At 42.1% G+C, this 21,358-nt stretch overlaps 1 protein-coding gene across 1 annotated transcript in view; it reads right to left on the reverse strand.

The window, feature by feature from the left end:
* Positions 1-21,358, reverse strand: part of DPP3 (dipeptidyl peptidase 3) — a gene marked incomplete in the record, with an annotated part of 784,135 nt that overhangs the window by 473,907 nt on the left and 288,870 nt on the right. Inside the window, 1 exon segment of the mRNA XM_044078218.1 lies at positions 228-358. Within this exon segment, the coding sequence (XP_043934153.1) occupies positions 228-358 (131 nt within the window).

Consider the following 21,358-nt stretch of genomic DNA (forward strand, 5'->3'; position numbering starts at 1 on the left):
AGAGTCCTTCAAAGTAAAGCTAACAGTAAGCAAAGTTTATTTCACACGAGAAGGATATCCAACATGTCAGCCGTGACTCAGTGATGTTACAACCAAATTGATAGTGCTATGCATATATGTAAGGGAGCACTAGGAAGCTCTGTTATGAGAAGGAACTGCTACAAACCACTGGCAGTGGGGGAAAGGGCTGGCTAACAAGTTCTCCACTAAAGTATGATTTGACTCACCATTCCACAACAGGCCCTTTGTCTTTAATCCAGTGTCGAGATCCGTCTTTATGATCTTCCACAGAACCATAGCTGAAACTGCGTATATATGCCTCCAGCATCTGCTCCTCATGGGTGTTAGCAGCATAAACCTACACAGGAATAGATTGTTCAGAATTAGGGCAACACTGTAAAATAGTAGCACTGAAACATTTTTTTTTGTATGTTTATACAGGAAAGTCTCTTTCCACTTTTAGCATCCATGTTCAAGGATTAAACAATGACAAGGATAGAATCACACACAACACACACCAACACAGCTATTATCAAGGTTCGGAAAAGAGAAAGGCACAATAAAACTGAACTGCCCACACCAAGATAAGGTGGTTAGCCTTGAAAATATGAATTCTTTATCTACGGCCTCTTATATAACATTCAAGATAAAATACAATGTGGTTATTTCAAATTAAAACTTTTATTGTAATACTGCATTATATCTATGAACACACATTAATAAATATTTATATGTCAGTTACTGCCTCTGGCTATAAACAAACTCATTCCTAAATTGAATGTTTTTCTTGTAGTTACACTTCGTTGTAAATCACAATACCAGCTGGATACAGACTACTGCTATTGTAACATACAGTTTCATTAACCCAAGAATGCAGCAGCATGGTGTCACATTTCTAAGGGCTAGATCTCTGCCCCCTCCCCCCACACACACACACACACACACCCAATCCACACTACTACTGATTGCAACTCACTCTCCTTACTCACACCATAGCCAGAGCAAATCCCCTCACACTTATTTGTCCACCTTTCAGTCCTGCTCTTGGAGAAAAAATGTTTCAGTAAAATTGTTCAAAACTGTAACCAAATAACAGAAGAAAAGTCTTTTGTGAGAAAAATGAATTAAAACCTAAAAGTGACATATATATTCCTGCCATAAAGACAAAGGTTAGTTCAATATTGTTGCCTCACAACGTCCTAGTATAGTAAAGTCAGGCTGAATCCCAGGCAAAACAGGACTGCCTTGAAATAAGCACCAACAGTTTACTGACTAAAAAGACGATTGGCTGTATGGAAGGTTAGATATTTATAACTGCTCAAGATTAATACTAATTTAAGACAACGGACTGGAAGTGGAAGAAATCTCAAGTTCTCAAACACTGGGGGATATGAAACAGGGGCACAGAATGACAACCACAGAAGCAATTCTGGAACTTTTAGAGGCTAAAAATGTCTATATGAAAGACAGAATAAGGCATTAAAACCTATGCTTTCTAGGTGCTCCTGAAAAGGCTGAGGAATGAACTGTGAAGATTTCAAGAAAGATATATTGGTGGAATGCACTCCTCTGCTGAAACAAGAGAGAGGCACAGACAGCTTCCATTTTTGTTCTCACAAATCACACAGAGAAGTCTTCTAGATCTCTTTTGCTACATTTCTAAACCTATGAACTTAAAGAAAGGTTATGTGAATCCTGTGGACTTCTAGAAAAAAAAATGAACATGGTGGAAATAAGAGTGTGGTATGATCTTGACTATTAGCTGAAACAAAGCAAAAGTCAGCAACTTTTCATAATGCAGTGAAGCTGTGCAGGAGAGGAAATTTCACCTTTAAATAGGGTTGCCACCTTTTCAAATGCCTAAAGTGGGACACTTTTTGTAGAAATGCGAGATTCTGCAGGACAATACATACCCACAACTAGTGCAAAGGAAAAGAACTTCACTTTTTTGCCAAAATAAATATTTATTTTTGTAGCATTTGCATTACTTATACTATTTCATATAATATTTATGTGTTTCAGATACAAACTGTTTTATGCAACTATTACAGAACATTTAAGAAATGTATTTTGTCTTAAAATCTCAGGACATTTGCCATTTTTTAGTTTTTTTCTCAGGACAAAACTGCCCAAAGAGGGACAGGTGGTAACCCTACCTTTAAACCGTCACATTTGACAGCGAAAATTCACTGGGGAACAGTCACATTTTATGCTTCTGAAGATGCAGAGGCTAAGCTCCACCTACTGCAAATGGAATGTACTTCAGGAAGTGTCTCTAACCACTTCAGGGTAACTAGAAAAAAGAAGCTATGTCTTACCATAATGTTTCATGTGTGTTCTGAATTTCACTTATCCTTGACTGTGGGTTCAGTTCCGTACATCGGAACCGATCCATTATTCAGACTCCTCCAAAACTCTCAAGCTAAGCATTACCCATAATGCTACTTGCAGGATTACCTCAGATCTAGTGTGCATATAATAGTTAGAGACAGGAAGTAACAAACCAGAGACCATAATTGTATTCCTAAAAGGGAAAGCCAATCTTTTGGGAAAGGTCTGTTCCACCAAGAAACCGAAGGCCAGGGGAAGGAGGGTGGGATGTATTTAAGTGAAGATACAAACACAGATGGTAAGAAATAACGTTATCTGATGTTGTCAATCTTCACTTAATCCTTGACTGTGGGACAGAGTTCCCCAGCTTACCTAAATCTTGGGAGGTCTCACGGAAGAATATTCCTGAGCACCATCACCATCAAGCCAAATGATGTTTCCCTAGAGACCAGATCCAGCTTGTAATGAGCAACAAAGTTGTGAGGGGATTCCTAGGTAGCTGCTGCGCAAATATCATCAATAGAAGTTCTGGAAAGAAAGACTCAAGAAATACTCCTTTTAAAGTGTTAACGCCAGTAGTTGCACTTTCTATTTGCTATAAATGAAAGTTATACAGTCTTTAAACCATTTGAATACAGTAACTTTAGAAACAGGTTTTTCCACAGTAGCTGAAGAGAAGGAAACAACTTATCCGATTTTCTGACTTCATTTGTTTTGTGAAGGTAAAAACACATCTGTCTATGCACATCTAGTAAATGCAGACAATAATCACCCTTGTTTGAGAAGTTGGAGTAAAAAAATGGAAGTTGAACAGTCTAGTTAATATTGGTTTCAAACACTATCTTTGGTAGAAAAGGAGGATTTGTTCACAAAGAACTCTATCTATGGAAAAATTAGTAACTAGTGTCAAACTCCTCAATAATATCCAAAATAAGTTTCAGAAGTAAAATTCAATGATTAAAACAAAGAATAATACAAGAGTCTCAAACCCCCCCCCCCCCCCCCCCCCCCCCCCCCCCCCCCCCCCCCCCCCCCCCCCCCCCCCCCCCCCCCCCTCCCCCCCCCCCCCCCCCCCCCCCCCCCCCCCCCCCCCCCCCCCCCCCCCCCCCCCCCCCGCCCCCCCCCCCCCCCCCCCCCCCCCCCCCCCCCCCCAAAAAAAAAAAAAAAAAAAAAAAAAAAAAAGAAAGAAAAAAAAAAAAAAAAAAAAAAAAAAAAAAAAAAAAAAAAAAAAAAAAAAAAAAAAAAAAAAAAAAAAAAAAAAAAAAAAAAAGAAAAAGAAAAAAAAAAAAAAAAAAAAAAAGAAAAACAAAAAAAAAAAAAAAAAAAAAAAAAAAAAAATAAAAAAAAAAAAAAATAAAAAAAAAAATATTTAAAAAAAAAATAAAAAAAAGGTTTCAAAAAAAAAAAAAAAAAAAAAAAAAAATTGATTCCACACCCAGAAACACAGAAAAGTTATTGTGATTATGTAAACCACAGACTGCTGCAAGAAATCAAAGTCACATTAGCACTCTATGCTTTTGTCCGAACAGATGAATCATACCTGTCAATTCCAAAAGAAGTAAAATAGCTTAATAAGAAGGTTATTTGCAAGGTTGCATGGCAGTTTATATTGGAAATAAGCAGAGATATTAAAAAGGCTCTGTTTTTTATAATTATGCCGAAAAATCTTCCAAGGCAAATACAACTTCTGATTTAGTATGGAACCATACCTCTCATCCTTAGAGCAAGAAATCTAGACAAAGCGAAAAATAAAAGTGGGACACAGGCCCAAAAATATTATGCATCACAGACACTATTTAAACAACTGTGGCTGCAAACATTATACATCACTTATAATCTTTCTATCCCATTATTGTCAGTTAAACATTATATGGCTCATTCAGTCCTGCCTTCTTTTGCATCAAAGAAAACTATGCTTTGAAATGACAAATGCATTAAAAGTAATACATAAAACACATTGCATCAACATCCTGCAACTTCCTACCTGCAAGCAACCACAGAGCTTTCACTGAAACTAGAACCTTGTTTCCCCAGAATGACAGCTCTCCTAATTAAGTCTAATGGTATACAATCTACCAGTATCTGGACTACCTGAAATAAATTAAATTATGGCCTGTAAATTGAAAGTACACTTTGTTTAATTAAACTATATTTCTAAGCCCACTTACTATATTTTTTCAGTAACATCCCAATATCCATTTCCAGGTCACTTTACAAGACATTGGCAGTGGTAGACTTGGCATCCTTCAGAACCCACAGGTACTAGCCATTGTCCAGTAAATGTAAATATCCATCCACTACAAATGGCAAGAAGCTATGTCTTAAAAAATCTACTTCAGGCATGCGTACCAAAGTATTAGGTTTTGAAACAAAGAAACATTCTCCACAGTCCGTAAGTCTCTGTCTTTAATAATCATCTACTGTTGCAGCACTCCCAACACATAAGCACACACATACACACTAAAATCCCCAACATTTAAAAAATGACATTGTGCCCACTTGATTTGCCAGTATTGATGATCCGCCAAAGCTAAGCTTACTGTTGTCCAATCTACCACTGCTTAGAACCCACCAATGAAAAAACAGTACTAGGTGCTTTTTTGTTTGTCTGAAAAAACAATACAACTTTATATGCTACAGTCCCACATAGTCAGTCCACTACTGACCCATTAACCCTAGGCTGCTGTCTCATTCTTACTCCCTGGAACTGCATTACCTTGGATGACTACTTTATTTTCCTAAGCAAAAGACACAAATTGGAAGATAAGGCAAAAATCCAGACATTCTTTGAAAATCCATACAGTTAAGAGGTACGAGTTCATGTTCAATACAACACTCTCCCTGTCAGGAAAGCCGGAATTTAATGAAAGTGCACTCTTAATGTATGATTTGTTTGTGAGCTAACTTGTTTGTGTTCAGTAGGTAGAATGATCATTGTTAGCCTCTTTGTGCATGCGTCTCTCTCTCTCATGACACACACACACACACACACACACACACACACACACACACACACACACACACACACACACACACACACACACACACACATTGTTCAGTGCAAAATAATGGCGTAAACACACTGACCCTTTTTTGGCTCAAAAACAAAACTAGAAGGTGCTTTGGTGCATGCGCACACCGACATTATTGTTACAGGTCATGGGAGCGAAAAACACAAAAAAAAGTGTTTTGGGGCATGCGTACATCGATGTTGCAGTTAGAGGTTGAGGGCCGCATGGAAGAGCTCTGAGGGCTGCATGCGGCCCGCGGGCCGCAGGTTGGACACGTCTATTTTAGAGGCTAAAAATGTCTATATGGAAGACAGAATAAGGCATTAAAACCTATGCTTTCTAGGTGCTCCTGAAAAGGCTGAGGAATGAACTGTGAAGATTTCAAGAAAGATATATTGGTGGAATGCACTCCTCTGCTGAAACAAGAGAGAGGCACAGACAGCTTCCATTTTTGTTCTCACAAATCACACAGAGAAGTCTTCTAGATCTCTTTTGCTACATTTCTAAACCTATGAACTTAAAGAAAGGTTATGTGAATCCTGTGGACTTCTAGAAAAAAAAATGAACATGGTGGAAATAAGAGTGTGGTATGATCTTGACTATTAGCTGAAACAAGGCAAAAGTCAGCAACTTTTCATAATGCAGTGAAGCTGTGCAGGAGAGGAAATTTCACCTTTAAATAGGGTTGCCACCTTTTCAAATGCCTAAAGTGGGACACTTTTTGTAGAAATGTGAGATTCTGCAGGACAATACATACCCACAACTAGTGCAAAGGAAAAGAACTTCACTTTTTTGCCAAAATAAATATTTATTTTTGTAGCATTTGCATTACTTATACTATTTCATATAATATTTATGTGTTTCAGATACAAACTGTTTTATGCAACTATTACAGAACATTTAAGAAATGTATTTTGTCTTAAAATCTCAGGACATTTGCCATTTTTTAGTTTTTTTCTCAGGACAAAACTGCCCAAAGAGGTACAGGTGGTAACCCTACCTTTAAACCATCACATTTGACAGCGAAAATTCACTGGGGAACAGTCACATTTTATGCTTCTGAAGATGCAGAGGCTAAGCTCCACCTACTACAAATGGAATGTACTTCAGGGGAAGTGTCTCTAACCACTTCAGGGTAACTGAGAAGGAAAAAAGAAGCTATGTCTTACCATAATGTTTCATGTGTGTTATCGAATTTCACTTATCCTTGACTGTGGGTTCAGTTCCGTACATCGGAACCGACTCGGCCATTATTCTAGCTCGCGCCCTCCAAAACTCTCAAGTTAAGCTTTACCCATAATGCTCCTTGCAGGATTACCTCAGATCGAGTTTGCATAAAATAGTGAAAGACAGGAAGTAACAGACCAGAGACCATATCTGTATTCCTAAAAGGAAAAGCCAATCCTTTGGGAAAGGTCTGTTCCACCAAGAAACCGAAGGCCAGGGGAAGGAGGGTGGGGATGTATTTAAGTGAAGATACAAAACACAGATGGTAAGAAATAACGTCTTTATCTGATGTTGTCAATCTTCACTTAATCCTTGACTGTGGGACAGAGTTCCCCAGCTTGCCTAAATCTTGGGAGGTCTCACGGAAGAATATTCCTGAGCACCATCACCATCAAGCCAAATGATGCTCATCCCCTAGAGACCAGATCCAGCTTGTAATGAGCAACAAAGTTGAGGGGATTCCTAGGTAGCTGCTGCACAAATATCATCAATAGAAGTTCTGGAAAGAAAGATTGCAGAAGCAGCTACTGCCCTTGTTGAATGTGCTTTAACACGTCCCAGTAGTTGCACTTTTTATTTGTTATAAATGAAAGTTATACAGTCTTTAAACCATTTGAATACAGTAACTTTAGAAACAGGTTTTTCCACAGTAGCCGAAGAGAAGGAAACAACTGGTCCGATTTTCTGACTTCATTTGTTTTGTGAAGGTAAAAACACAACTGTCTATGCACATCTAGTAAATGCAGACAATAATCACCCTTGTTTGAGAAGTTGGAGTAAAAAAATGGAAGTTGAACAGTCTAGTTAATATTGGTTTCAAACACTATCTTTGGTAGAAAAGGAGGATTTGTTCACAAGGAAACCCTATCTTTATGGAAAGTGAAGTATGGAGGTTTGTAAGACAAGGCCTGTAGTTCAGATATCTTCCTTGCGGAAGTAATAGCTACCAGCAATAATGTTTTCCAGGATAAAAACTTCAGATTGCAAGTTGCAGAAGGTTCAAACGGGGAACTAATTACAGACTGAAGTACCAGATTCAAGTCTAAAGATACAAAAGGGTCTTTGTATGGGGGTCTGAGCATCAAAGTTGCTTTTAGAAAGGCTTTATAAATTCAAAAAGCAATGTTAAAACCTCCAGGACCTTATCAATTGGTGCTGAAAATGCATCGTGATTAGTCTCTGAAGCCCATTTTGAAAATTTCTGCCACTTGCTGAAATACAACCTTCTAGTCGAAGGTTTGTGGGAGGCTAGAACAATTCTTTGAACGGGGAAGTAAGAGTAAAATGCCAGGCAATCATTGGAATTGGAGAAGCAATGCAGTGAGCTTGAGATTTTGAAGATTTGGATGAACTAGTCTGTCCGGATGGGACAAAAGGTCTGGATCAGAGTCCAGTGTCAAAGGTTTCCAAATTAGATGAGGTCAAAGAAAGGGAAACCACACCTGATGAGGCCAGAATGGGGCAATTAGAATTATTCTGTTCTTCGATCTTTTGGTTTTCTTCAGAAATTGGGCTACGAGAGGAATCGGCGAAAAGGCATACAACAGACTGGGGGGGGTAATCGTGAAGGAGAGCATCTCTCAGTGGCTCCCCCATAGGGGAATTTAGGGCAAAATAGCTGATGCACTTGTTGTTCAGGGGGGATGCAAAGAGATCACAGCAGGGGTGGCCCCAGTGCTGGAATATCTCTTCCGCCACCACTGGATTGAGAGACCACTAGTGAGGCATTCAGATGGTCCTGCTCGGTTTGTCCTCAATCACACTGGAATATGTGTTGCAATTAGAAAATGGTCAGATGATATTACCCACTGCCATACTCTGAGTGCTTCTCGACAAAGAGGGCAAAATCTAGTTCCCCCTTGCTTTTTGGATGTACTAGACGACTGACATGTCTGTTTGAATCACAATCGTTCCCAAGGGGAGGGTTTCTTGGAATGCCTTCAACACTAAGAGCACTGCCCTCATCTCTAGAACACTGATGTGCAAAATTGGCCTCTAGCTGGGACCAAGCGTCTTGGATTGTCTTTTCCAGATATGCCCCCCCATCTGGGAAGCGTCCGTGGTACTATGGCTTGGAGTTGAAAAGGGACAAAGGCTCTGCCTGCCAAAATTTTGTTGGAGTGAAGACACCAACTCGGGGTCTCTCTTACATAAGTTGGTGATTAATACCAGATGGGACACTGGCCGATTCAATAACAACCATTGGGATGCCAGAAGCCACTGAAGAATCCGCAAGTGATATCTCGTAAGGGGAACTAATGTGATGGAGGCCAACATTGATCCTAGAGTTTGCAACAACAGCCTTGGAGTCACCTTTTTGCTGTGAAGAAGCTGAATGACTTGCAATCTTATTCTCTGAAGTCTTTCTGGGGAAAGAGACGTTATGCCGGTGTTTGTGTTTAGCATCGCTCCTATGAATTCCAATTGCTGTGTTGGCTCTAGATGAGATTTTTTGTAGTTTATAGTGATTCCCAATGAGGAACAAGCATGAAGAATAAAGTCTCTTGCCTGTAAGAATAGATGCCTGGTGGGAGCAGTGAGGAGCCAGTCGTCTAGGTATGGAAACGCACAGAATTCTGGCAGTCTGAAGTGGGCTGCTACCACTGCCATACATTTGGTAATACCCTGGGGGTTGTGGTGAGACCCAAGGGCAGGGCCCTGAACTGATAATGACTGCCTCCCAGCTGGATGGACAGGAATCTTCTGGATTGCCATTTTTATGTGGTAATATGCATCCTGAAGATCTATTGTGCACATCCAATCATCTTTTACTAAGAACAGAACAAAAGTATAAATGAACCATGACCAACTGGAATTTGGTTTGTTGAAATGATTTGTTCAACTGACGGAGATCCAAGATCAGTCCTCAGTTCCCTATTTTCTTTGGCACTAAAGAATCTTGAGTAAACTCTGGATCCTATCTGGTCTGGTGGGACTGCTTGGATGACTATTTTGTCGAGCAATTTTTGAATTTCTCCAAGACTGCTGTATCCCTGTGACTGGGTGGAACATCTGGGATTTTCTTTGATTTTTTTTTTTTGGTGGGGGTTTCTGAGAAAAGGATATTGTAACCTCTGGTTATGATCCTCTGGCACCCAATTGTCCGTTGTTATCTTGAGCCAGGCAGATAGGTGCAGGGATAATAGTCCCCCAACTGCCTCCAGAGGATGGCAATTGTGCCTCCTTTCAGGAGTGCTGATAAGAGTTACCAGGGAAAGAATTCCTGGAACCCTGATTTTGCAGGTCACCTCTGCCTCCTGCATGGCGTATTCCATTGTTACTCCCCCCTCTGCCCTGGGGGAATTTGTTGCCATGCGAGTCATGGAAAGATCCTTCGGACTTCCTGAACCATAGCTTCCCACTTCTCTGGTTCCTGCAGTAAGACCGCTGAGGAGTGGAAAAGCATACGCCCACAGCAGAAAGAGTCTTTCCATCTTTCTCACATCTGGCAAGGGTGTCTAACTTCGGGGCCAAAAATGGATGTTCTGTCAAACTGAGTGTTGACGAAAGAAGACTTAGATGGCTCCATAAATTCACATAAGAGCATCCAGGCATGTCTCCTGATGGCTAAGCCTGAATCTGCTGCCCTCGTCGTCCCTTTGGCTATGTGCACAATAAGCCTCATGGACGAGTCGCAAACAGAATCTAGGGCTGCCAGATAAGAAGTTACCTTTTCTTTAACCCCTTCAGCTACTGCTCCTGCCAGAGTATGCGATAGTCCTTTTATCAGATCTCGAAGTCTCGTGAAATGAGTCATGTAATTCAAGTACCTTAGTGTGAAGGTTGATGAAGCATATATATGCTTCCTGAATTTATCCATCATCCTAGACTCTTTATTAGGAGGATGGATAGTAGGATGTTCACCAGCATGTTCCTTTTTGGTAGCTGCCACTGCCACCATGCCATCTACTGGTATTCCTTTCTCCCAGTGCTACTGATCCCGAGAAGCTGACAAAATACGATCTGGTCTCTTTGGGATTGGCTTGATAGAATCAAGTATCTTCCAAGCCCGCTGTGCAATTTAATCAGATCGTCAGCAGGCGGACAGATTCAAGAGGTATAGGGTTGGGCACAAAAAGCCTCTAGGTATACAGATTCCTCTGAGGAAGGGTGAAGGGAAGTCCAGCCACCCCTCTGTTTCAGGATCTCTAGAATATCTCCAAAGGAGATATCTTCCAAGGGTGACTTTGGGTAACCTTCCCTTTCATCAAAATTAGTATCTTCAGTGAAAGACTCTTCAGGGGAGTCTAAGTGCTTCCTCTTGCACTTCCTCTTCAGGGGTACCTCTTTGGTGGGTTGGGCTGGAGAGGTATCTGAAGAGGACATGGCGGTACTTACGTATTATCGCAACCAGATTTACGAAGACCCACGCTTTCTACTGTTTTCAAGAAACCATGTCTGTAAACCTATCAAGGGTGTGTAAACTCTGTAAATGTTAGTGTCACAATTTTTCACAGGGGAAGAGGAATAACTGCTGAAATCCTCGTCTCTGGGTACGTCCCCTGCAGACCTATACACCTGACTGCCACAAGTCATGAAAGTTACCACTTTCGACAAGGAATCAAGAACATGGCTCATTGAGACAAACTGACCCACTTCATTTTAAAATCTCCTTTGGCAGTTATCTCAGCAGTTGTCACACAACCCTGTTACAGGCTGGCCTCAAGGCATGTTCATTCACTTTTAAGTCACACTTACTGCTTTAACATTTTCGTTCTGTTTATGGTGATAAGTCACTCCATGACTTTTTCCTCTGTAATAAAATGTAGTTGTGTATGACACGGCAGTTGCTACATGCTGTGCTGAATTTCAATAACAGTTAATCCCATTCCTTAAAATGAACCTCATGCACTGGAAACAGCCAGGATCATTAATGAGGAATGCAAGCTTTGTGCAGCAGTCTGCCAGTACGGAGTTCACAGAGGACATGAGGGGCGCCACGGAGGAGTACAAAAATCCACCATCATTCCTCTGGCTGCCTCATGCCTGCTTTGACCAAGACGTGTTTAGTTTGTCAATACACCCCTTTTCAGGTTAACATTCCCGCTCTCACAGTAACATAACAAATTAAGTGTCTTAGCAAATCTGGTTGCGATAATATGCAAGTACTGACATGACCACTATTGGTTAGATCCTGAGGCTTAAATGCTCGCTGACCCTGGGGTGAGGCAGGAGGAAGATCCAGGAGAGGGGAAGAGCAGGGCTGTTGGTCCGACGAAAGTGGTGTTGACTATATGCCAGCAGTGGACATGGCCCTCTCCATGGCCTGGAAGGCAGGGCTCCTCAGAGTAATGGAAGCCTGGAACCAAAATAGACTCCTTCGGAACTGTGACTCCATCCCGCACTGAGGAGGCTGCCTCTGAAGCCAAAACCGGTGTCGAGCTAATGTGTGCCTAAGCTACAAGAAGCATGGATGGCTCCAACAACACCAGAGTGGAACCATTCCCCCGGAATTGGCAACAAAGCTGGGACTCCAAGAGGTCTCCGGTTCTGACAGAATCGAACAGCTCAAGGCTGTTTTCTGCACCAGAGAAGTAGCTCTGACCAGGAGCAAGACAGTCAAAACCAGGACTGTCAGTACAGGAAACTCTGAAGGCTTAGTTGGACTCAGAGGAGGAACAAATCACTGAAGCTAAGCTAGGTAAGGTTCCACAGCCAGATAGGCTGGGAACTGTAGAAGCAGACAATCCCCTCACCACCAACAGCTGGTCCACCAGTCTCAAAATATCAGATTCTGTGAGGCTGTTGGTGGAACGGACCGAAGACACCGACGGGGATCTGGGTTTCTCCGAGAAGGAGCTTGGAGGTCAGTCTACAAAAGGGTCTAAAGAGGGAGAATACCTAGTATGAGGCCTATCTTTAAATAGGAATTTCTTTGGTTTTGAAGAGATCTGCTCCGAAATAATAGTACTCAGTGCCAAAGCTGTTGGTACAGAGGTTAGCACCGATGGCACTGAAGGTGAAGTCTTCTCCCCATTCATTTCCACTGAAACTGTAAGAACCAGAAAAGTCTTGGGCATTTTTGATAACAGTGCCAAAGACAACTGTCAGCACAGAGCTGGGCCTCTTCTTAGAATGTACATGTTTAGATGAAGAATATGATGGAAAGCTAAAGTCCGTTTTTTATTTTGGAGAACCAGTTATGGCCTCATCCAAAGCAGTTTTAATAATGCCTTTTAGAATGAGCTTGTTTTTCTCTCAATAAGGGCCTGGTGACTGAAGTCATGACAGATAGCACAGTCGTCCTGAAGGTGCACCACACCCAAACAATATACAGATAAGTAGTCTGTCCAAATGTAGTTTACGCTCACACTTCTGGCATCTCTTGAAACCAGAAGTTCCCTTGTTTTTCTAAGCCATTAGAAATAATACACCGGTAGAAAATATGGTGGAAAAGAAATTAAGATATTACAGTGTAAAGTTTCTGTTTTTTTTTTTTTTTTTAAAGAAAACTCATGCCAACAATGGCACGGACGATTTACCTAATCAGTAAAGAAAAGGAAGTAAAGGTACCAACAGTGATGCAAAGAATTACCTTAGCAGTAAGGGAGAAAAAATACCAACGATGGTATGTACAAGAAAAGCACTACTCATGTTAGGAAACAAAGCAGTACTACAGGAGGTAGGTATGAGAAAAAAGGGAAAGAAATCACAAGGAGATTTAAAGATAAATTTTACTTACTACAAAGAAAAATTAGCCTGCTTGAGAGCTGTTTGACAGATGTGCCCGTCACTGAAAGTGGCAAATGAGATCTGAGGTAATCCTGTGAGGAGCATTATGGGTAAAGCTTAGTTTGAGAGTTTTGGAGGGTACGAGCTGGAATTAACTGAATCGGTTCTGATATATGGAACCAAACCCACAGTCAAGGATTAAGTGAAGACTGACAACATTAGATCAAATGTTTCCATGTCATTAAGAGAAGAAAGTTAGTCATAAAGCTTTTGTAGTGAATCAGAAAGGAAGTAATATGGAAAGGTTTTTCTCAAGAAGGCTGGCCTAAGATGCTAAATGCATGACTTGAATGGCTTTTGGATGGCTAAACTGATGTATTATAAATTACCTAAACTGAGCGCAGCTATAATGTTTGCTCTACCAAAGTGATGTGCTTAACATATAGGAACTGGATTCAATGCAAGTATAAGTGTTTCCACCCTACAAAGTAGTATGCATGATTTTGGTGTACAGCACACCAACTGTACAGATTTTGATGTATAATGGTGCTTCCCCTTTAAGTTTTAATATTTTAAGATATCTTTAATGTAGATAAACTTATGTGCTTCTCAAACAAGTATAAATTACATTCAAGAATACAAAAATGCATGGTTAGGCAAGGATTATGCATATATCTTATTGACAGTTTACATACATACATATCCTCTCTTTCTTTGTCAGACCACTCTCCATTGCTCATAATATGGTATGCTGACAAGGAAAAGTATGAGACAAATTGGAGCATTAAGCCATATTTCTGATTAAGGAGAACAACTTAAAAGCAGACTTAAATTTTTTAGAAATTAGCAAAGAGCGTTACACAAAACAGGGAAGTCTTGCAATAAAAAGTGTTGGATGGATATAAAAAGCTCTAAGGAATTTTCTAAGGAATTGCATAGTTCAATAGTTCATGTAAGACTGTGTTAAGGCCAAGGGCCAATTAAAACAGAGACTCCACAGTTGTAGAGAATGCTCTGGAACCCACCCACGTCTAAATGTTTTTTTAAAAAAAGTCGTAGTGAGTTAGACTGATGGATAAACAGAGTTAATATGTTCTAGATATATACCATGGATTGTGATAAATATCTGGATCTCAAAACTGTTCGACATTTGTTTACCTTGTAACTAATTCCTCTAATATTTCTACAGGAATCCAATAATTCTATATTTAACAATAAGCAAAGCTCTTCATTACAGCTTTATATGCCAAGCATAATTTGCCTTGTAAACACCTATAAGTACAAGTGTCAAGTCCAAAACTCTCTAACCCAGAAGTATACGAATTGCCGCTATCTCTGGAATTCTCTTTGTAAACCTACGCTGTACTCCTTCTAGTAATAATAAATCACCTTTACTATACATACAAAACATATAGTCTATGACTGGACGTACATATGTTATGAAAAAATTTTTTTTAAGAAATTCCTTATTTTTTGTATTAAAATTCCTGAAGATTAATCCCACCACTTTAGTCAATTTAACTTTTATTTTCTGTCTGTGAGATCTAAATCTTAGATTACCAACAATAATACCCAGGTCCTTATACTCCAGTTTCTGGAAATTAGGGACTCCTAATTTCACATTAATACTTACATTGATTTTACAACTGCGGTGGTGGTGCTGCAGTAGCGTTGTCGCCTCACAGTAAGACGTTGTCCTGTTCGATTCTCAGCTAAAGTGTCTTCTGTGTGGAGACATGCGTGAATGGGCATACCTTCGTTGAAGGTTGTGCATCAGGGCTGGCAACTCGGCACGTAAAAAAATCTACTGCCAATCATTAGCGGATCAGAGTTCCACTGTGGTGAAACCCTAACCGGGAAAAGCCGAAAGACACAACAACAACAACTTACATTGATTTTACCAAAATATAGGACTCCACATTTCTCCTTATTAACTTTCAACACCTTTTTTTTTTTTTTTTTTTTTTTTTTTTTTTAACTACAAAGCAACCTGGCTCACATATTAATTAAAATTATCAATGTAATTTGATGCAGTAACCACACATCCCATTTGTATGTCATGAGCACAGTTCACCATCCAGACCTTTGGAAATTTCAGTATTGATGAGAAAAGAATATTAAACAGTGGTCCCAAGACCAAACCCTGTGGGACACCTTTGTTTACATGTGCCACTCAAATGTATAATTCTGTATTTTTACTCTTTGTAACCTTTCATTTAACCAGTTTGCAAACTGGTGAATGTTCAATCATCGCCTGTATAATAATATTGTGTGCAGTACTATCAAAAGCCTTTTACAAGCCCAGATAGACAACAGCTGATAAAGCCAAATCTAATACTAGAGAGACAGACTCATAAAAATCAACAAAATTAGTACAAGTTACAGTTCAAAGTAAAGTAAAGCCATGTTGTGAAGTGTCCGTTAAACAACCCGGATGTTCACGATTCAGAACTCTTAAGAGACGGCTTTCAAAGCTCTTAACAGCTATTGATGTGATACTAACAGGCCTATAGTTAGTCATTTTATCCACAGGACAGCTTTTGTGAATACGTGCGACATTTACAAGTTTCCAGCTAGATGGAACACATCCATGTAATAACATTTTGTTGAAAAAGGACAAAATAAATGTATTTATTACAAACAACCCAAAAGAAGCCTGGAAGATCAGGGCCCATACCACAGTCCTATTTTATCCAGACTAAAAGTAGGACACGTGTTCATCGTATGGTGTTATTCTCATGTTACATGTATCCTTTACACCTATATTTTCGTCTGCCAAGAAATGTTTCTTAAACACATTGGCCAGTTTTACTCCCACATATGACGTCTCACCATCAGATTCAAAATTTGATCAAATGTTTTAACCTTTCCCCTAGACTGACTAACATAAGAATAACATTTCTGCATAAAAACTGAAGATTAGAAAAGATGTAGAAGATTGAAAATGGCCACATTACACAAGGAGCTACTGAAGGCACTGGAAGAAATGACTCCAAAGAAGGGGTGGAACTCAAAAATGCTGGAGTTACAGGGCAATACAGGTCAAACACTAGCTTGCAAATAGATCAACCAGCAAAACACCTAATGTTAGATTTTGAAATAACATCTAAAAGGACTAAAAATAGAAGTTATGTCCTTACCATAACGTTCCATGTGGAGTGTTCATCTCGCCTTTGTTCTTACGCTTGGCAAAGCTCTGCATCGAGAAGAAGCTCGAGACCAACCTAACTCCCACAATCCCCCTCTGCCTTTACCTCAGATCTAGTTTGCAAGCAAACCAGAAGTCAACAGAAGAGAGCATAACACATTCATGCCAAACAATAACAAACATAGCTAAAAAAATATAGCCACAACAACTGCTCAAGGCAGAAGCAGGAGAAACAAACCAGACACCTAAACTGGACGTTCTTCCTGAGGGTGGGAGGGTGGGAATGTAAGAACAAAGGCGAGATGAACACTCCACATGGAACGTTATGGTAAGGACATAACTTCTATATGTGAGAGTGTTCAATCTCGCAGTTTGTTCTTACACCTGGGTAGCGTCCCTAGCTCCATGTTCCTGAGGAACTCAGGGGAGAACGTTCCTGAGCACAGTGGAACCAAAGGTTGCCCTGTCCCTAGAAATCCTGTCTACTTTGTAATGAGAAATGAATGTATGTGGTTTAGACCAAGTGGCAGCCGCACAAATAGTGTCTAACGGTAGGCGGGCTGCATGGGCCAGGGATGTAGATACTGATCTTGTAGAGTGCCCTTTGGGCTTGACAGGTAAAGTTTGCTCAGAGGCAGTATAAACAAAATAATACAATCAGAAAGCCATTTGGACAGGGTTCGCTTTCAGACTGCCATACCCTTCTTGCTGTCTCAGGCTATAAAGAGCTGGTCTGTTTTTCTGTGATCCTTTGTTCTGTCCAAGTAAAATCTGAGTTGTCTATGAACATCTAACTTGTGTAACATATATTCCAACTTATTGGAGTGGTTTTTGAAAAAGGTGGGGAGTTCAATGGACTGATTAATATTATTAACGGAGCAAACTTTGGGAAGAAAGGATGGATTAGTGCAAAGAGATACTCTATCAGGGTGAAAGATCAAATAAGGGTGTTTAACTGAAAGAGCTTGAAGCTCGATACCTGGCCGATGTGATAGCCACCAGAAAAAGGGTCTTCCATGACAAAAACTTCAAAGGACAGGAAGAGGCTGGTTCAAAAGGTGGTAGCATCAGCTGTGATAAAAGAAGGTTCAAGTTCCAAGGTGAAGTAGGACTTCTAACTGGTGGTCTAATATGGAAAGATCCTTTTAGAAAGGCCTTACAAAGTCTGTGAGCCATAATAGGAGCCCCACTTTCTCCCACATGAAAGTTTGAAATGGCAGCTAATTGCACTCTCAAAGTGGCAGGAGAAGCCCCTTGGTGGAACAGTTTGGTTAAAAACTCCAAGACCTTATTCAGAGGAGCTATTACGGGATCCAATTGTTGTGTAGTTGCCCAGTGCACAAAACGCTTCCATTTACTAGTGGAAATCTTTGTAGTGGAAGCTTTATGAGAAGCCACCAGGATATTTTGAACTGCAGGGGATAGAAGATCAGACCTGGCTAAGAAGGGAAGCGGAGCAGCCAAGCTGCTAGTCTGAGGGAGAAGCGGGTGGAGAGCCCCTGACGAGTGGGTCAGCAGATCCGGCTCTGGGTCCAGGATCCAGGGTTCCCGAATTTGGTGTGCCAGAAGAAAGGGAAACCAGATTTGACGAGGCCAGAATGGAGCAATGAGGATAATTGTCCTTTGCAGGTTGCTGGCTTTCTGTAGAAATCAGGGGAACAGGAGGAAAAGCGTACAGGAGACCCGGGGGCCAATCGTGAACCAGAGCGTCAGTGGGGACTTCCCCTGGAGGGGGTAATAGGGCAAAATAGCTTCTGCATTTGGCGTTCATTGGAGACGCAAACAGATCGCAGGAAGGCTGGCCCCACTTGCGAAATATTTCCTTCGCAACTGACTGTTTGAGGGACCACTTGTGAGGTAACAGGATGGCTCTGCTCAACCTGTCCGCTATGATGTTGGATAATGCCAGATTCTCATGGCCTCTCTGCATAGTTGATAAGACTTGGTTCCCCCTTGCTTGTTTATGTACCAGACTACGGACATGTTGTCTGTCTGAACTGCAATTGTCCCTAGAGGAAGAAGGGGAGCAAAGTGTTGCAACGCTAGAAACACTGCCCTCAACTCTAGAACATTGATGTGCAGATTGTATTCCAAATTGGTCCATTCGCCTTGGACTGTCTGTCCCTGAAAGATGCCCTCCCACCCTATCAAAGAAGTGTCCGTGGTCACCGTAGCTGTCGGCGTGGGTAGCACAAATGGTCTTCCGCTGGAAAGATTGCAAGTCCGGAGCCACCAAGCCAGGTGTGATTTGCATATGTTTGTGATGTGAATTTCGCCAGGGGTAACTGTTGGAACGACCATTGTGCAAACAGTAGCCATTGAAGAACTCTCATGTGCAGTCTTCCCAAGGGTATCGCAATGAGAGAAGCTGCCATGAGACCCAAAACCTTCAGAACCAGTTTCGCTGGGGATTTTCTGGATGATAGAAGAAGAGATATATGGTTTTGTAGGGAGGCTATCCTTTCTGGAGGAAGCCTTAAAATTAAGCAACGCGTATCCAATTCTGCTCCTATGAATGAGATATGCTGTGATGGCTGTAGTAAAGATTTTTTCGAAATTTATGGAAATTCCGAGATGAACACAAAGTTGTAGTGTGTAATCCCTGGCCTGAATCAGTCGACGCTCGGTGGTGGCAGAAAGGAGCCAGTCGTCCAGATACGGAAACACCTGGAATCCCAGGCGTCTCAAGTGAGACGCTACCACTGCCATTCATTTGGTGAAAAGTCTGGGGGCTGAGGTCAGAGCAAACGGCAGGGCTGGCAACTGAAAGTGACTGGCTCCCAGCCGAAAAGTGATCCCTGGACGCCCTGGCCATTTTGATGTGGTAGTATGCGTCCTTTAGATCTATTGAGCACATCCAGTCGTCCTTCTGTAAGAATGGAAGGATCGATTGAGCGTGACCATCCGAACTTTTCTTTCTTTATGAAGGTATTGAGTTTGCTTAGGTCCAGAATTGGCCTCCAGTCCCGTCTTTTTGGAACTAAAAAGAACCTTGAGTAAGTTCGAATCCTCTTTGGTCTGCTGGGACTGGTTGGATGACTCTTTTTCTAGCAGCTTTGAAATTTCTATAGCTGCAGGGCCTCGCAGATGGGGCGGCACATCTGGGAGTCTTTTCATGAATTGGGGCAATAGGAAGGGAATTCTGTAACCTCTGGTAACAATGCTTTTACCCAATTGTCTGATGTAAGACTTTGCCAGGCCTGAGGGTATAAAGCTGGCGACCCCCACTGCCTCCAGAGCAGGACAGTCGGGCTCAGGAGTGCTGGAAAGGTTTCCGGGAGTGTATCCCTGTCACCTTGGTTTCGGACCACCTCTGCCGCCAGGCTTCCACCTCTGCCCCTCCTCTGCCTCTAGAGGGGGCATCACCCTGTGTGCCTGGGAAAGAACCTTGGGGTTTCAACCACATTTTTCCACCACGTTGCCCTTTGGGTACGGTCTGGATGGGGTGGAAAAACGGACTCCGACAGCAGACAGAGTCTTTCCCTCTTGCTCACACCGGTAAGGGTCTCCTTTACTTTGGGGCCAAAGAGAGTGGCACCAACAATTGGGGCGCGAGTAAAGGAAGACCTGAAGGCTCCCACAAAGGAACATAAGCGCAACCAGGATTGTCTATGAAGAGCAATCGCTGAAGCCGCTGCCCTACTCGATCCTTTATGTGATCAGCCTCATGGACGAGTTTGCAATAGATGTAAGGTATTGAGATGTGCTGTAACCTTCTCCGAGACAGCAGCATCTGTAGTACCCTGGAGGGTATCTCCCAACTCTTTGATTAGATCCCTCTGTAACCGTGTGAAGTGGGTCAAATAGTTCAGGGATCGCATAGAAAAAGCCACTGAACTAAAAATGCGCTTCCCATACCTGTCCATAGTCCTAGAATCTCTGTTAGGCAGATGGACAGAAGAGGAAGATTCAGACATCTCCTGTTTCGTGCTGCCACCACCATAGCGTCCACTGGTACTCCCTTTGTCAGATAAGCCTTATCTTGGGGGGCAGTAATATATTTATTAGGCTTTCTAGGGACTGGCTCCACCGTGTCAGGTGTCTCCCATGCCCTTCGAGCAATCAATTCCATCAACTCATCGAAGGGCGGAGTGACCCAGGAGGAGGAAGGGCGAGCATCAATGCCTTCAGCAAGACTGACTCATCCTCAGAAGGGGGAAGGGATTGCCAATCACCTCTCTGCTTTAGGATCTCCAGGATGTCAGAAAAGGAGACATCCTCTGAGGGTGATTTTGGGGACCCTTCTGACTCATCCAAGTCAGTGTCCGATGTCAAGGATTCCTGTGGAGAATCCAAGTGTCTCCTCTTACACAATCTTTTTCCTCGAACTTCCTCGGGGCATCCAAGAAGCCTCCGAGGAAGAGGGGCACCCTCTAGGGGTGGCTGAGACACTGGTGCTCGTAGATGTAGCCGTGGGTGCAGAGGAGGATAACGGACCTTTATGGGAAGGAGAAGCTGTTTCTGCTGAAGTGGTTGTCTGAGTAGACAACACCTTCCTCATGAGGTCGGCCCGGGTCGAGGTAGAATCCCGAGACAGGCACCGGTATCGACCCCGAGGATGGAGCCGAGTCGATCCGAGCCGAGGCTCCAAGAGGGAGTGTCGGAACCGAAACATCGATCCGACTCAGTCCCGGATCCAAGGATGGATCTTCGGCCCGACTCGGTACTGGGTCCGACGGAGTCTAGGTGAACGGTGCCGACCGAGAAAAAGACGGTTCCGCACCGAGGGCTCCACAATCACCAGATCAGCCTCTCCTGGCTCAAGACTGGATAGGCCTCGGAGGAGGAACAGGTGGAGATAAGGGAGGGCCGTCGAGTCTCTACACCAATTGGGAGGAGAAAGATATGACTTTGGACAAGGCGGTACGCTGCATCAATTTGTGCACCACGTACATCGGTGTCGGAGAGGGGCCTGGAAGAACGCTGGAAGGAATCAAGACGGAGCCGACCTCAAAAGTGCAGGAGGAGG

This window comes from Protopterus annectens, chromosome 7.part0 (genome assembly GCF_019279795.1).
Source record: "Protopterus annectens isolate FY-2018-M chromosome 7.part0, PAN1.0, whole genome shotgun sequence".
Classification (NCBI taxonomy): Eukaryota; Metazoa; Chordata; order Ceratodontiformes; family Protopteridae; genus Protopterus; species Protopterus annectens.